This window comes from Aulostomus chinensis, chromosome 9, assembly GCF_037954235.1.
Source record: "Aulostomus chinensis isolate RoL2024-O1b breed Wild chromosome 9, RoL_Achi_v1.0, whole genome shotgun sequence".
Classification (NCBI taxonomy): domain Eukaryota; kingdom Metazoa; phylum Chordata; class Actinopteri; order Syngnathiformes; family Aulostomidae; genus Aulostomus; species Aulostomus chinensis.
Window position 1 is genome coordinate 18,105,961 of NC_141328.1, and position 17,196 is coordinate 18,123,156.

Below are 17,196 nucleotides of genomic sequence, written 5' to 3' on the forward strand. Positions count from 1 at the left end.
GGGTGTGTGTGTGTGTCTCTATCTGGGTTCTCATGTACCAAATAAGCTTGGAGGGACATTGTGATTAAGCGGTTGACCTGATCTCGTTGACATTTTAGATTAACACTCTGCAGGGCTTCTCCGGCCCGTCTCTCTTAGATAATTACACTGATAAAAAGGATTAGGATACCACTTTAAGTGAGGTAAGTCAGGCATGAGTTATCGCTCCTCTCGCTGTTGTCTGTCTTGAGGATCTGTTCTAATCATTTCTCAAGTGCATTAATATTAATATACACCTTACACATGCAAGTTGATTAAATAGTCTTTTACTCTGGGTTTTTTTTTTCTTTTTTTTTTTTCAAAACTCCAAAGTAGGCGGCACTAGAGATTTATATTCACAGATGGGGTGGCCCGGGCTTCTTCAGAGAAGTCAAGTCAATTACTCGCCGTTATGAAGAAATTCAAGGGGTTATGCAGGAATTAGGTCTTATATATTTTTGTCTTTGTAAAGTAAGAGCCAGGATCATTTGATCGCCCAAAAATTTCTCCCAAAAGAGTGATTTTTGCTTTCAAAATAAAAGCAGCAATGCGCCCCCCCTCCTTCCTTATATTATGAGTTGGCTTTTAAAACTTTATTCTGGAAAATTCTGACAGAAAGTCGAGTGTTTTTTGTTGGTAGCTCATTGTCAGTAGCTAAGCTGACATCACTTTCTCATTTGTGGTCTGTGTTGCATATTTACACGAAATGACTGGCGAAAACTTACGAATAAGAAGGTTTCCCTTACTAACTTTTGTTTTATTGTTGCAGTGGCAAAGTGACAGTTTCGATTGTAAACTTGAATTAGACAATTATTGTAAATCCCTGTGTTCTGGAAATAGATTTCAGAGGAATCAATCGTCCCTTGAGTAATTCATGCGATTACCTGAGCTGGAAAAACATTCCTTGAGCCATCCCTGGTCAATACACCATGACAGAAAATAAGGGCAACCCTGACCTGGCGTTTGTGTGACATGATCAAAGTGCCATTGCAACACATTTCTATGCAGAGCACCAAATGTAAATGAAAGATGCTGAGAATTATGCCGATTAATCATCCAAATGCATTTTTTCCCCAATTACAGTGATTCAAAGTCCAAATTAGCAGTAAACTGCCAAGGCTTGCAATGCTTATAGAATTGAAAAAATGACCAATCAATCAGATGCACCCAAAGGGCTAATCAGTGCTACTTCACCCTAGACTGCATTTATCAAATCTCCAAATCAGATCAATTAAATATCTGATTAAAATGATGTTTTTATTTCAGAAAAAACACACACAAAGAGAAAATCAGAGACGTTTTGAAGCAGAGTAACTCAGTGCTTTTATGGTTAAGTGTCATTTTAAAATTACCAGTGGCTATTTACAGATTTTGGTGTGGCTTCTTTTTTCAGGCCTAAAGAACAGGTGGTAATGCCAGTTACATTCAACATGTCTGCAATGGCCCGGAAGTGTATAGAGAGTGTGTGTGTGTGTGTGTGTGTGTGTGTGTGTGTGTGTGTGTGTGTGTGTGTGTGTGTGTGTGTGTGTGTGTTCTTGTACTTGCTACATATTGAGGACTAGAATATGTAATTAACTAACAGAGTGAGAACATTTTTGGAAAGTGAGGACATTTTAGCCAGTCCTCACATCTTCAGGGGCTAGGGAATGCTTTATATCAATGAAAAGACTCACAAAGATATAAGTACAAGGATGTGTGTGTGTGTGTGTGTGTGTGTGTGTGTGTGTGTGTTCACACGTGAAAGACAGAGAGATCAGACGAGATCAGACTAAGCTGATATTTGGCGGTCTACATGCGTCCCTTCACACCTGCAGTGAGGATGATGATGGTGAGCGATGACAGCCTGGTGGAGTGTCCTATCGATGATAGTGATGAAGAAAATGGAGGAGAAGAAGAGATAAACACTCCTCCACCTCCTCCTGAGTTTGCATCGAAAGACTCGACTCCGTCACCCAAACCTCCAACCCCTCCCGCGACCCTGGCCCCACCTACGCCAACGCCAACGCCCACGCCGACCCCTACCCCGCCTGTCAACAGGGACCCTTATGGTATCAACCAGCACCTCAAGGTCCTTTTCCCATTCCTTCTGAATCGACATTGACCACAAATAGTCGTAGTGGTCTTTTTAACTCATGAGTCTTTGAGAACCCCTTATACCCCATTCCAGGTGACTTTGTGCTAGATTGTATCAGTTGGAAGAACAGCTGATTCTGGAATGATCAGGTACTCACCAAAAACTAGTTGGTACTCACTAGAAACTATTCAGTTTGGAACAGGAACTATTTTATGCTTACCAGAAACGTTCTCACGCTGACTCCAAACTATCCAGTGCTCACCAAAAACTGCCAGTTTCTCAATAGAAACATCCTCAAGCTCACCATAAACTATCTGGTCCTCACTAAGAACTATCTGGTGCTCACTAGAAACTATTCTATGTTCCCCTGAAACTTTCCCGGGCTCACTAGAAGTCTTCTGGTTTCTGGTGAGCGCCATTAGGGTTGGTAAAAATGTTGAGATCAGATCAGCAATGACTTTTCACCTTCATTTCCATCGTGAGCTTCAGCTTGGCACTTTTGGCTTTCTAAAATGTTTTGGTTCTGTCTGTCCTCTTGGGTCCTGTGTTCTATCTAAATTGGCTCTTCCTGCCCGTAGGTGGAGGTCAGTGACGTGTTGGCGGAGCCCACCACTCCTCGCAGCATAGACCGAGTGTGGCTGTACAGTGTCACTGGCTTTGAGAGGACTCGTGTCTGGACATACCGCTGCCTCTCCTTGCTATTTGCTGTGCCCTTGGCTCTCCTCTGTGGCATTTTACTGGCAACTCTCGCCTGTCTACATGTCTGGTATGAAGAGCTGCCTGACGTACCCAGCTGGCACGAATCATCACTTTAATGTCTAAAAGACTCCATATAACACAGGTGTTTTCAACAGACAACAGAAAACAGGTTGATGTCAAAATTAAGATGCTTGAAACACAACTGACAACACAGTCGCAAGATATTCTAGACCTGATATTGAGCTTTAGCCACCTTTCATCGGAAACCTCATTGAACAAAATACCAATCTTAATGATTGTGGTGGTTAGGTGGACAGGAATACCCATTTGAGCAATAATTCACCCCATGTATGGAGCTCCATCCATCCATTTTCTTCCTAATTGAGGGTCACAGGGAGCTGGAACCTATTTCCTTTGGGTGAGAGGTGGGTTCACCCTGGATGGGTCAATAGTCCATCATATATAGAAAGACAACCATTCACACTCACACCTACAGTCAGTTTAGAGTATCAATCAGCCTAGTCCCCTGTTGATGTCTTTGGACTGTGGGGAGAACATGCAGACTCTACACCTGTGCCCGAGCTAGGACTTGAACCCTGAACCTTCTTACTGTGAGGCGACAGTGCTAACCACTGCACCACCACGCGGCTGTATTGAGCTCACAGGGAGGGTTTTTTTCCCCCTACTGCACCACTTCTTCATGACTCAAACAGAACTCACTACCCAGATAACAATGTTTGGCCCAAATTTGGCCCACATCAGACGCAGCAGTGCTAAAGGTGGCCCAAATACAACTGCTTTCTGGGTAGCCATGTATTTTTTGCTTGAAGCTAATGGAGACTGATAGCTAATGACTACAAAACTGCCGTTAAACTCCATCCTCTATCCAGCTGTAAATTCTGCTATCCACAAAGACTTTGATTTAAGCTAAAACAAACTAAATATAACCCTGTAAGGTCACAGCTGGATAAAGCTGTATATGCACTTGAGAGTTTGTAAATGGATGTTTTGGGCAGGTTTGTGTTGCTGTCGCTGTTGCTAGCTCTCAGTTATTAGCTTAAAGCTAACTACATGGCTGGCTTTTTCTGCATTCTGGAGTGTCATAGAAGAGGAAAGGGAAGCAAAACATCTTCATGAGCTCAAGCCACCTATTTGTGAGTACTTGAAAGGCACATGACACATTTTGTATGAAATATGGCTTTGATTAGTGAGTCGAATTGCATCATGGGTAACGTATATGCCAGGTCCTGGCAGGGTAAAGGAATGGACAAATGAAGCTGATGTCATCTCTGGCTCTGTTCCTGTAAGCTAATACTTTATAATTATCGAATATGATTGATAAAACTGCTTCTTTCATCGTGACAGAGGAGTAATTATACTGTTAAAAAAAAAAAACAATTTAGAATATAACAGTTTTTTTCATGGATAAATGCATGTGGATTCAACTAACTTTTTTATGGATAACAGTAACATGATCAAATTCTCATTCTGCTCAGTTCTGAAAAAACTAATCATATAATTATATCACCAGTCACATTCCAGAGGACACAAATATGTGTAAGATAGCCCCAAGGGTTTTTGTGATGCTAAAAGGCATTACCAAGTTAACAGGCATGTGACCTACCTACCAAACTTGTACGCACAAGCTTCTGCTCCATACTGAAATCTCTCTCTCTCTCTCTCTCTTTCTATCTATCTATAGGTTTGTGGTACCATGCATCCAGCTGAGCAGCACCTTCCTTCCATGCCTGCGCTCCTCGTGTGTGTGTGCAGTGAATAGTTTCATCTCTCCCTTCTGCACGTCTGTTGCTCTCTGCTGCAGCCAGATTGCTATTTCACTGTCCAGGAAGGAATGGCATCAAATGAGAGACAAAGATGTCGTATGAGTGATTGAGTTATTGAGTGAGTGAGTGAGTGAGTGAGTGAGTGGGCGAAGGGTTCTGCAACCTGCAATGTTGATATGTTTTCTACATTTAAAGCTAAAAAAATTTATTGTTATTGTAACATGTTATGAACTGTTTCTGATATTTTACATTTACGCAAGTCTGAGAATTCTTTTTTGTGTATTAATAAAAAGATTTCAATAAAATAAACAGTTTTCAATCACGTTTTTTCTTACAACATTCATCAAATCAACCTAACATTGAATTGATAACTTATTATTATGTGATGAACTGATAAATTATGTCTTAAATACCTATCTGTATGATGATATAAGCAAATATACTTCTCTATACGTCATTTATTGACCACAAAACAATTTTTTTTCCCATCACTGTAGAATTTATTTGTTGAAGAAGAAGAAAGAAAAAAAGAAAGAAAGGAAGAAAGAAAGAAAGAAAGAAAGAAAGAAAGAAAGAAAGAAAGAAAAGAATGAAAGGCATATGTTTTAGTGCATCAATAAGTAAAACATATTTTAAACAATAATTGCAGCCCAAAACCTATGGCCTCCTATCGATCAGATATTACTTTTGTGAATATATCTAAATGTTACCACAAAAACTTTGAAGTGTTTCATGATCCTTATTATCACCTTCTTAAATGATATATCTGCTCAGCTTCTCAGAAATTAATTTCTTTCAACTTTTTTTAAGAGTGCTTGCCTAAATATGAGATCCCGAACTTTCATGAAGTACCCGAAGGCAACATGACGTTCCCACTCTACCCAGCATGCTGTGCGCCGTCGCCATTTTTCTTGTTGTGTTGTGTCCCTAACGGTGAGCTCTCCCCTGTCAGAGGGTCAAAACTGCTGTTTTTTCCCCCTTCTATAACCGTTTCTTCTCGATAATTGAGGTGCTAAAGCTGTTGTAAGCGAGTAAAAGCGAAAGAGAGGCGACATGGCGCAGTACAAGGGAGCTGCCAGCGAGGCTGGACGAGCCATGCAGCTGATGAAGAAGCGAGAGAAAGAGAGAGAACAACTCGAACAACTCAAGCAGAAGATTGCAGAGGTTTGGAACTTGTCAACCTAAAGTACGGCTGGTTAATTAGCCAGCCGACACAAGCAGAGCAAGTGTAACCGCCTTGTCTCGGTCGAATGAGTGACGGTGATAGTTCGGGTGTACGGACGTAATCAACCTGTACTGTTAGGATTTACAGATAAAGTTCAGAAATATAGGCACATCTGCATTTATTCTCAGAGAAATTCTAGTGCCGTCAGCCTGCTCAGTGTAACAGAAAACCTGGCACCTCTCTGTCCCATACACAATGAAATATAACAAGTCATGCGTCTGTAACGTGCAATAAAATATAACTCATTTATGAAGTGCGAGTAAGAAGAATCAGACTCATATCAGTCCTCTGAACCATATACTAATAAATTCATACATTTAATAAGAGTACAGTAAAACAGTTTCTTCTCAGTTCTCTCCACCATATACATTAAAATATACATTTAAGTGGAGAAAGAGGAAGATTAAACAGTGGCCCTTTTCAGTCCTCTGATCTTTATACATTGACACATAATGAATTAGTCCACTGTACTATATGCAAGAAAATATAATATATTTATAATGTAAGAGCATTGTAGAGGCACTAAGTCATCTGTACTGTTTACAATGAGATATAAGAAAGGTAGCTAAGTATAGAAAGAGCAAAATGAAACAGAGACACTTCTCCGTCCTGGGTACTGTATACATTAAATTCAATCAAATGTAATACATTCAGTTGAATAAAAACATGCCAAGACAAACCGGACAAACAATATAACAGTGCAATATTGTTATTCAAGATCAAGTTAAATCAAATATAAATGTAAGAAATAATATTAGAATGTTCGCCTGTTTGTGAAAACTACAGAGAAACTTCTAGTAACACCACATCACTCAGAACCCTCCTGAGAATTGACCACATCTTACTGTGCTGTTTGTCTGGTTTCTCACAGGACAACATGGTCAAGTCCAACATCGATAAGAAATTTTCAGCTCACTATGATGCTGTGGAGGCAGAGCTGAAGTCCAGCACAGTCGGTAAGGATCCCTCCTGGAGGCCCGTTGCTAATGTCTGGACCCTAAAAGTTCTGTATGTGACTCAGAACAGACGGCTGGAATGATGATGATGCAGATGCAACATGCATGTGTTTTTTTGTTGTTGTTTTTTTTTCTTTGTAGACAATTTAACGTGTAATGTGAGGAGATATTCGGTGTCTCTGAATGTCATTATCAGGTCTGGTCACCCTGAATGATATGAAGGCCAAGCAGGAGGCGCTGGTGAAGGAGAGAGAGAAGCAGCTGGCCAAGAAGGAGCAGTCCAAGGAGCTCCAGCTGTGAGTGGAGGCTTCTCTTCTGCTTTTTCAATGCTGTCAATGCCGTTTTTCAGTGTTGGTGCCACATAACTGTCTGTCCTGACTCTGTCAGCCAGTGTGGTTTGCACATATGTGACTGATCTGTGCAGGTGGCATATGGCAAGTTGGGCAGCTTCACTTAACTTTTTGCTGTAAATATGTAAAGGACCCTAATATTTATCGTATTGTATTATATTGTGACAAAATTGATTCGTGATACTGTACGTATCGTATCGTGAGCTCTTTGCCAATATCTAACTCTGGATGTGAGACACAGTGTTACACGTCACACAAATCGTCAGGATGAATCAAAATGTGAGTGAATTCGACTTCAGAAAAGTAACCCAGCCCCTGTTTAATTTGATTTTTCTTTTTTTCTTTTTTAAATCACAAAAAACAAACTCATGAACATTCACAAGTCTCAAAAGAGGACTCCTCCTCCTGCATGGATGCTCTGTATGCCTCAAAGTTTCTGGACGACTATGGTCATTAGCTGGTTTTATAGTTTGGATAAATCAATAACTCCACAGGTGGCTGCACTTTAGAGGCATGTTTTATTTGTAACCACCAATTTAAAGCAGTAGGGGGCAGCAAAGATAAGATTTTTAGGGTTGTAAAAGGTCCTCCTCCACAGCAGATGATGATGATGTTGGACACCTCTGTCTTTCAACATGACTATACAGAGCCCTGACTTAAGCCCAGACGGTGCCAGATGTGGCAGGAATGCCAGCTGTGAGCCAGGCCTCTTCACCATTAATCCCTGATGTCACTTGTGTGCACTCTTGTGGCTTAGTGGGAGCAAATCCCTGCTGCCAGGTTCCAACATGTTGTGGGAAGCTGGTCCAGAGGAGAGGAGGATGTTGTAGTAGCACATTTACACCACTAAATCTAACTTAAGACAGACATTTAGCCATGTAAAGGGAGAATTTAGACTGTTGAGTTCTCGCAGTCTTATGATAGTTTATAAAACGGGTTCAAAACAGAAGACATTGATGCAGTGTAGTATTTTGTGAGACTCTTCTTCCATTTTTACTTTAAATTGCCTCAGACTACTTCTAACCGACCATTATTAGTTATCTCAGACCAATCGTATCAGCTAGGCCCTTACTGAATAGATCAACCGACGTTCGCTGATGTTCACTTGGTTTTTGTTTTTTGTTTTTTTTTAACTTTTGTGCAGGCAACAAATGTTTTATACCGTTTGTCCGGTGGAATGTGCTGTGCTTCAGTAGTGATTTTTCACTTTGCTGTCATCATGATCTTTGAGCTGCAATTTTTTTTTTTTTGGAAACACTATGCTATACTATACTATATGCTATACTAGGAAAATGTATTATTATTATTGTTATCATTATTTTTAATGCGCTATCGTTATTTTGGACAGCGGTTTATTTTTAAACACAAAGGGATCTTTGTCACAAGGGTTTGAACCATATTTAGTGGAAGAGAGCAAAAAAATGGTTGTTTGTGTGTATTTATCAGTCGCTGGAATTTCTGACAGTGGACATTGGGCGCTACCTCAGACTTTACTGACAGTGTTATTAGCTCTTGATTTGCAAAAGGCTCACAGTTTGTGAAGCTGATAGAAGATATTCCAAGAATGTAACAGGCAGGAATGGGGAAAGACCACAAAAAAAGATCAGATCACTTCCCCGTACGTATGATTGGGCACGATAGGATTGCTCTCATTGTGAGCTGTGACTGTGAGGCTGCAGCGATTGCCCAGCCTTTATTTTGACTCTGGAAACACAAGTTTGAGCTGCATTGCCTCCAAGCCGAAGGGAGACAAGTCTCATGTTACATGGATTGTTTTTCCAAAGAATTGATCATCAAATTGAAATACGACTGACAAGTCTGGATGGAATCCAGGCAGCCTGACTCGTCACACTGCTCAGAACAGAGCCAAGACAGCTGTCTGATGTTGGCAGGTCAACAACAATAAAACCCAAAAATCTTGTGTGTCTGGGCCTTCATTCAGTTTGGTTGCTTATAACACAGCTGCAACTGCTTGAACGTGACCTACACAGTCGATGTGTGCTGTTTGTTGACAGATCATTTGAAATCTGTTTAAAAACTCAGTAAAAATCAATTCAGAAGTACAGTATATCGCTATCTCTTTTTCTAGGATATGTATCAATATTTCGGTCCTTAGTATCGATACATAAATGTAAGAACATATTCACGCGTTCATGTTGCTCCTCGTGTTTTATCTCTTTGCAGCAAGCTCGAGAAGCAGAAAGAGAAGAAGAGAAAGGAGGAGCAGAAGAGGAAAATTGCCAGTTTATCGTTTAATCCCGAAGATGAAGAAGATGAAGAGGAAAATGAAGAAGAGGAGCAAGATTGTGAGGGAATATTTGGAATGTTGGGCGCCACTATGCTTGATATTGATCTGCTCGCTCCTGATTTGGTTCCAGCCAGAACGACTACAGAAGTTACAATGAATTAATCATCAAGTCTTGTAGAGTGGTGCATTTTTTGAACGTTCTCTTGTGGTACTGTGTACTTCCTGGTGTACCTTTTTATGATTTCATTGTTGCGGTTCTGTTTGAATCATTTTTTTTAATCTAACTGATATAAAGTTCTTAAAGCAAATGTGTCGCTGTGTCTTACAGATGCTCCTGTTAAAAAAAAGAAACTGGGAAAAAATCCAGATGTGGACACAAGTTTCCTTCCTGATCGAGACCGAGAGGTGAGCTCAAACACCTTGACCCCCCAGGATTAGAGGTTTCACCTTAAACAATGATAGTAATAATAATAGTAATAATGCCATCAGTATCACACGACTATAGATTTGCTCAATTCAAACAGTATTAGCACTTACTAGGGATGGGAGTTGATAATATTTTTACTATTCCATTTTCAATTCTGCTTAACGATTCAGTTCTTTATTGATTCTCTTGTCGATTCTCATTCTGTTGGTTAGTTCGCTGCAGTATTAACAACAGGGGATGTGCTGCTGCTGCTGGGTTGAGATTCACTCCGGAGCAGACCGAAAACGCCACATTCATTCAAAGTTGTCGCATTCTGAATGTGCAAATGTTTCTGCACATTGGTCGTATTTCCTCCCTTTGATGAAATAGCCACTTTGCAAGTTTTGCAAGTTGTCCTGTTGCCATCCTTTCTCGTGAAATGTAACCAAACTTTCGAACATTTGTGCCGCTTCTCCAACATTCTCCAAAGCAACGTGTGTGATGACATCATCAATAAGGGAATCGTTTGCAAAATTGGCTAAAGATTCCAAGGAATTGAAACACGGGGAACCAATTCTCAACAAGAACTGGTTCTGGATTCCCATCCATAGCGCTTACAGAAGAAGCACTTTAATTTTACAGCCAATCTTTCACCCTGTTAAAGGAACATGCAACTTTTTTGGGAATACACTTATCGCCCATCTTTTTTAGGGTCCAGATAAACAGATAGATACGCTTCTGTCTTCTCCGGTGCATCATGGAGCTCCAGATTCCCACCAGACATCGGACCGTTAGCTAGCATCAGCCACTTCTAATGCAGGTTTCTCTCCATTCTGACATTCTCTGCGGGCTTCTTGTCTACAGGAGGAGGAGAATCGTCTCAGAGAGGAGCTCAGGCAGGAGTGGGAGCTCAAGCAGGAGAAGATTAAGAGTGAGTGTCAGCATTACTTGCGTACACACACACACACACACACATACAGACACACAAACACTTCCTCTTAAAAACTAATTGAGGAGCATTTCCATTCTTGACATTTAGCAAAAAACTGTCCGTTTGAAGGATAATCCTCCTCTTTTTTGATCTTTTCATGGGGGTCATTCCAAACAAATGGTTTGTATTGTTGTCCTTAGGTGAGGAGATAGAGATTACATTCAGCTACTGGGATGGATCTGGACATCGTAAGACTGTTAAGGTGAAGCACGGATCCTATGGAGAATACAAAATTCACCACATTGGATGCTCTCTTTACGGCTTTGTCGTTGTGTTTATTTCCCCCGCAGATGAAAAAGGGCAATACCATCCAGAACTTCCTGCAGAGGGCCCTGGAAGTCCTCAGGAAGGACTTCAGTGAGCTCAGGTGACACTTAGACTCGGTCGACTTTAAGCCAGGTTCTCCCTTCGTGACCTCCAAAGTCATCAGGCCACTGTTGTGATAAATACCTGAAATAATTAAGATATTTTAAAGTGTCCTGCTAGAGAAGAGACACATCAGTATTTTGCACACCCAGGAATTTCAAAGCGTTCACAAGTCTTACAAATAGCGTTTGCTGACAAGTGGCTAAATGAGACTAAAAAAACATAGCTCTTCAACTTTATTTAACTCAGATGTTATTTTATGCAAAAATCAATAGGAAACTGGCATTAAAACCCACGGCAATGCTGACTTGCACGTTGCCCACCAAAATATTTCATCTCTACACATTATAGGCTCTCAATGCTGACCGCTAGTTGCGGATCTGATAGCCAGCTAGCCATATGGGTTGTGTTAGCAGCATGTCAACAAGCCGCTGCACCTTTCAACAATTCACTCATAGCGCTCCAACGCTAATTTACCTCTAAATTGAGGCTTTCTGGCATTCAGCAAGAATAAAATGAGAGCTACGATGATGGATTCCATCAGAATCTCTGCTTGTTGTACATTCACACAAAGGACTTATTTCACTGTTTCCTCATTTGTTTGGATGGTTCCTTGTATTGAAGCCAGTGAAGCCAGTTGACAGCAGTTACTTCCTGGTTCTGATCACATTAAAACTGACAGTTTCTGCTTGACATACAGTATATTACAGGTGAGTTGTTTTCAAGAGTTACCAAAAACCAAACACTTCTTTGTTAGAAGTGTTTGGTTGGTTTTTTTTTTAGTAAAAATGGGTTCAACCAACTAGTGAGGGAGATATTTGGTGAGTGAATCTGTTTTAAATAATGCATTCTTCGGTTTTGTTTTGCTTTTTTAAAAATCTTTTCTCCACATATTCCCATGTTTTTCGATAAAACCCGTATAAGAAAACAGATGTGAGTTGACACAAGTCAGACATATTCCAATCCAAAGCCTGCACATGAAAACACAAACCACATTGTCATTTCTTCCACTGTAGCGTCTGAAGCCGGATTGATCTTGACACCTAGTTAAAGTTGTTCTCTGTGCAGGTCTGCTGGTGTGGAGCAGCTCATGTACATCAAAGAGGATCTGATCATCCCACATGTAAGAAACGTTTATAAAAAGCACACTTGAAACACCGCTTCTCTCTGTTTTGATTTGCTTCACTTAACCCTGAAGTGTTCAAACCATGAATCACGGAGAAGTTTTGTTAGTGTCACACTTTGTTTGATTTAGTCAGCATTCGATACCACAACAATAGCGTGACTTGAGCACCGACCTTGAGCTCCTAACAATGACGGCGTGTATTATGTGCATTTCTCTTTGTCATTCAGCACCACAGTTTTTATGACTTCATAGTCACCAAAGCGAGGGGCAAATCTGGTAAGTTAACACAACTGTTGTCAGCAGGCTCATTTACCACTACTAATTTTTTGTCTTTTTGTGTTCAGAGTTTACATTGTTGATTTTGAGTTGACGAGACCGCAGTTCCCTGCATTTTCATTCGTCTTAGTTTCCCCCCCACAGGTCCTCTTTTCAGCTTTGACGTCCACGATGACATTCGACTGGTGAACGACGCCACTGTAGAGAAAGACGAGGTAAGGCACGTTGTCAACATCACAACAGAGCTCAGACCTAAATTTTTAAACAAGGAAATGAAGGCTTCTTTATTCTATATTTTTCTTTGGAATGAGCCCCTCAAACAGCCTCAAAATGTGTTTTAAATAATAATCCTGTTGATTCAGTATCCACGGATCATTTTACAAGCATTATGAGGTCCTGAAGGTCGTGGTCAAAGTATCGAAAGGATATGAACTAGGGCCCGACCGATATGGATTTTTTGAAGCTGATGCAGATAATTGGAGGAAAAAAATTCCGATAACCGATTAATCGTTGTTTTAAATTAAATTTTAAAATTGTGATGATTTAGGTAATAAATATATATTATATATATATATGTATTTATATATATATATATATATATATATATATATATATATATATATAAATAATTTTTTCATATAGAACAAATGGCTGCTTTTGAGCCTTTCAGACTTCTACAAAGATGTAAATTAGAGGAAGAACAAAATTAAAATATTCACAAGCCCTCTCCTTTCAAAGTGAAACCATGTCTTATTCCCTGCATTGTATTTCTGAAAAAAATCAGCTATAATCGGCAGATTTAATTGGCCGGCCGGCCGATAAATCAGTCGGGCCCTAGTATGAACTTACTCTTCCTATTGGATTTGTGTGGCACTGTGTGTCAGCGTACTATATACCAGATATCCCAGCATGCAAATGGTGCTTTACGCTTTAAAAAAAAAAATTTAAAAATGGCTTTGTTTGATACAGATCTCAGGAATAATCATACCCTTATCGTGTAAGCAGCTGCTTCATTTAAATTATGAATAATGGCCCTGAAACGTTTTACTTAGATCACATTTCTTTGTCCGTATACCATTCAGTACTCAAATTACATTTTATTAAGCAATTATGTTCCTTTCGTGACAACTTTTAATTAACTGCATAAAAGCCAGACAGAAAATACCCAAACATCAACCACTTGATCAAGTTTCATTTAAGGAACTGATCCAAAAAATGTCACACAGTTGAAGCCACTTTATTTTTCTGAGAAGCGCGCTTTGGTGTGGTTTTTTTTTTTTCTACTTTTATGATTGGCTTTGTGGTTAATTAAAGCACAGGAAACTAAGTTCTTGTATTTCCTCCCCGTCAGAACAGGGAGGTGCGTGTAATTATCAAAGTGTAACCCTTAAATGGCAGTGATGTGGTCCTGCATATCAGGTGGTGGTTTAGATAACACGTAAATAAAATGGCATGTTGTTTAATTCTTCCCACTTGGAGTGAATAAGTTCAGTTCATACACTCGTGAAAAAGCCTGGAAAAAGAAGGAATGGAATTTTCAAAATGGAAGTTATCCAGCTTGGAAAAGCCATTGAAAAATAGATAAAACCAGAAAACTCTGGAAAAGGCTTCAAAATTTGCTTCTCAGATCAGAAAACATGTGGTTCTGTTTATTAATTGTCGTTCATGATTGTCAAATATCCACATCCATCCGGTACATTTTTCACACGTATTTCTGTTTCATTTTCCTGTGCAAACAGACTTTTCAGAGGATACGATCATGAAAGTGTTCCTCAAAGGCATGGCACATTCACGGAAGTGTTGTATCTAATGGTCCTATCAGAAACAACCCCATTCTCTTTTTGCCTGAAGTCTCACGCAGGTAAAGTGGTGCTGAGAAGCTGGTATGAGAAGAACAAACACATCTTCCCCGCAAGTCGCTGGGAGCCATATGACCCTGAGAAGAAATGGGACAAATACACGGTGAGAGGAGCTTTTGCACGAAGCAAATTACCATATTTCCCCTCGGGGGTCTCTTGAAAAAATAAGAGCTTTGTTGGGTTTTCTGGAATTCAACTTCTCTGACGTATGATGCTGACCTCATTGTAACCTCACCTGTAAGGATGAGACAAAGAACAGGTCTTGGGTCGTGTTTCAGAAACAGCAACAACAATATAACCAATTTACATAATAAAGTGTAGAACAACATTTTTAGCTTAACCTGCTACAAAAAAAGCAAACTCATTCAGCAAATGAATAGGGAAAAAAGGTGAAGGATCGGTTCATGTGAGGATTAAACTTTACATTTATAGACAGTGTTTGTGAAGCTTTACAAGAGATTCTATTTAAATTATTTAATAAATTTGACAAAATGAATAACTTTTTAAGTTGATTTGCATATTCAAGAAGTTAAAATAATTGTGGAACTCATATGATGGTTTGAGCAAATAGGCTGCAGCTACCGGAGAGCTGTGTGTTGATCATTAATGATTTAACAATATTAAGTTGGCCGATCGTCTGCTGCTTATGGCTGATGTTTTACAAACTTCAATAACTTCTGATTCCAGCCACGAGGACATATTTTCCACTTCTTACCGACATTCATGCAGGTCCTCAGTGTAGAAAACAGCTTGGAAGTTTTACAAGAAATATCTCAGTTGAGTAATGATTGGCGGGGGGAAAATGCAGTTATGAGCTCAGGATGCAGCACGTTGTCACTCTCGCCATACAGTTGTTGTGTGAAGACAAATCTGGAGCACCTGCAAGCTTTTTCTTGCATGGACACGCTCTCTCACACAACATACCACTGAACTTTTCTATTAATTAATAGTTTCCACAAGTGTTATACAGACTGTCCACTGGTATCATACAGGTTGTGTCTATGATTTAATATGGTTTGTTACACTAGTATAATACAGGCTGTTACACTAATGTAATACAAGCTGTTACACTGGTGTAATACAGGCTGTTACACTGGTGTAATACAGGCTGTTACACTGGTGTAATACAGGCTGTTACACTGATGTAATACAAGCTGTAACACTGGTGTAATACAGGCTGTTACACTGGTGTAATACAGGCTGTTACACTGGTGTAATACAGGCTGTTACACTAATGTAATACAGGCTGTTACACTGGTGTAATACAGGCTGTTACACTAATGTAATACAGGCTGTTACACTAATGTAATACAGGCTGTTACACTGGCGTAATACAGGCTGTTACACTAGTGTTATACAGGCTGTTACACTAATGTAATACAGGCTGTTACACTGGTGTAATACAGGCTGTTACACTAGTATTATACACACTGTTTCAGTAGTGTAATATAGAGTGTTCCACTCGTATTATACAAACTGGTTCTATAATTGAATGAAGACTCCTCCACCAGTTTCATGCAGATTGCCTCCATGATTCAGTACAGAATGTTTCATGAGTGTTATGCAGGCTTTTTTTTTAGAATATAACAGAGTTTTTTACGAATGTTATACAGTTTGTAAAATTTGATACAGAGTGTTTCTATAATTTGCCACAGACTGATTCACTTGTGTGATACAGACGGTTTCATTTGTGTTTAACAGTGTTTGACTAGTTTTTCCCAGACACTTTCCATAATTTAAGACAGACGTTCTCTAGTTTTTTTAAACCAACTTTTTTTTAGAATTTAACACAGACTTTTCACCAGTGTTATACAGACTGCTTCTATAATTGAATACAGACTGGTCCACTCATCTTATACAGACTGTTCCTATAATTTAATAGACTTTTACAATCGTAATAGAGACTGTTCTACTACTGTCATACAAATTTCCTCTGATGTTATACAGACTGTTCTAAAATACTGTTTTCACATTTATATCGTTGAACAGACTATTTTGATAGACAAACACATACTATTTTTATCATGTATCACCAAAAATGACTAATTTCCATTGGCTTGGTCTTTTGATGCAGATGCTTCGCATTATTTCTTACTTTGGGCTTTGTTTTGTTTTGTTTTTCAGATCCGGTGAGACAGTTCCTCTGGAAATCTCCAATACAAACTTTTTTATTTTCCATTCTGTTTTATTGTCATAATAACATATTTCTTCAATTCTTAAACGCAATTTGATAATTCCATGATTCATGATTCTACATAGCTTTTCAAGGAGCTGTCTGTATGAAAATGCCACGCATCATGTTTCACTTGAAAACAACCTCACACTGACGTGCATATAGCTTACAAACATGTTGTATCTGTGTTGAATAAAATGAACCTGGTTACTGGACTAATGAGTAGGCCTGTGATTCACTTGGCATTAACATTTGGCTGCTTCTACATTAAATTAAGTACATAATAGATATGCACGTTGACTATGTGTTTATGTTGATTGACTGTGGTTTCCTTCGCTCTTGTTTGTGTGAGTAAAGTGTGTTTGGAAGCCAAAATTGCACCAAATGAAGTAGTCTGGCAATGTAACTGTTAAAACACGCGCAGCAAGCTTGCTGGGTACACCTCCACCCAGAGCCTGAGGACACCACTCCCCTCATCATCTTTCTCCTCCCTGCTTGTCTCTGTCACTGTCGAGTATACTTAAACATCCACTGGTTCACACCGGGCCGTATCAGCTGCTCGTAGCCTTTCAGTCTTCTGTGGATGTGTAAGACGGAGGTCTAGACTTCACTGTGGGACAATGTCACGTTGGCTGTAGCAGCATG

General features: G+C 39.6%; 2 protein-coding genes across 2 annotated transcripts; both read left to right on the forward strand.

The window, feature by feature from the left end:
• The first annotated feature begins 1,843 nt into the window (after positions 1-1,843).
• cav4b (caveolin 4b) lies at positions 1,844-4,677 on the forward strand. Its single transcript, XM_086215007.1, has 4 exons — positions 1,844-1,965; positions 2,056-2,086; positions 2,671-2,858; positions 4,494-4,677. Exons 1-4 carry the CDS (start codon positions 1,844-1,846, stop codon positions 4,675-4,677), a joined length of 525 nt encoding a protein of 174 aa, XP_086071133.1.
• Positions 4,678-5,484: 807 nt separating this feature from the next.
• On the forward strand, positions 5,485-16,780 carry fam50a (family with sequence similarity 50 member A). The gene is made up of 13 exons (XM_086212719.1): positions 5,485-5,739; positions 6,672-6,756; positions 6,953-7,052; positions 9,291-9,412; positions 9,683-9,759; positions 10,625-10,691; positions 10,892-10,953; positions 11,042-11,118; positions 12,186-12,240; positions 12,471-12,519; positions 12,664-12,734; positions 14,371-14,481; positions 16,503-16,780. The coding sequence occupies exons 1-13, from the start codon at positions 5,629-5,631 to the stop codon at positions 16,509-16,511; spliced, it is 996 nt and encodes a 331-aa protein (XP_086068845.1). The 5' UTR covers positions 5,485-5,628; the 3' UTR covers positions 16,512-16,780.
• The last annotated feature ends 416 nt before the right edge of the window (positions 16,781-17,196 follow it).

Excerpts from the sequence above, each read along its gene's own strand:
- fam50a (XM_086212719.1), top strand. The coding sequence starts at position 5,629 with ATGGCGCAGTACAAGGGAGCTGCCAGCGAGGCTGGACGAGCCATGCAG. Across the intron at positions 10,954-11,041 it reads GACATCGTAAGACTGTTAAG|ATGAAAAAGGGCAATACCAT; the intron begins GTGAAGCACGGA and ends TTTCCCCCGCAG. Across the intron at positions 12,520-12,663 it reads CAAAGCGAGGGGCAAATCTG|GTCCTCTTTTCAGCTTTGAC; the intron begins GTAAGTTAACAC and ends TCCCCCCCACAG.
- cav4b (XM_086215007.1), top strand. The coding sequence starts at position 1,844 with ATGGTGAGCGATGACAGCCTGGTGGAGTGTCCTATCGATGATAGTGAT. Across the intron at positions 2,087-2,670 it reads GTATCAACCAGCACCTCAAG|GTGGAGGTCAGTGACGTGTT; the intron begins GTCCTTTTCCCA and ends TCCTGCCCGTAG. Across the intron at positions 2,859-4,493 it reads CTCGCCTGTCTACATGTCTG|GTTTGTGGTACCATGCATCC; the intron begins GTATGAAGAGCT and ends ATCTATCTATAG.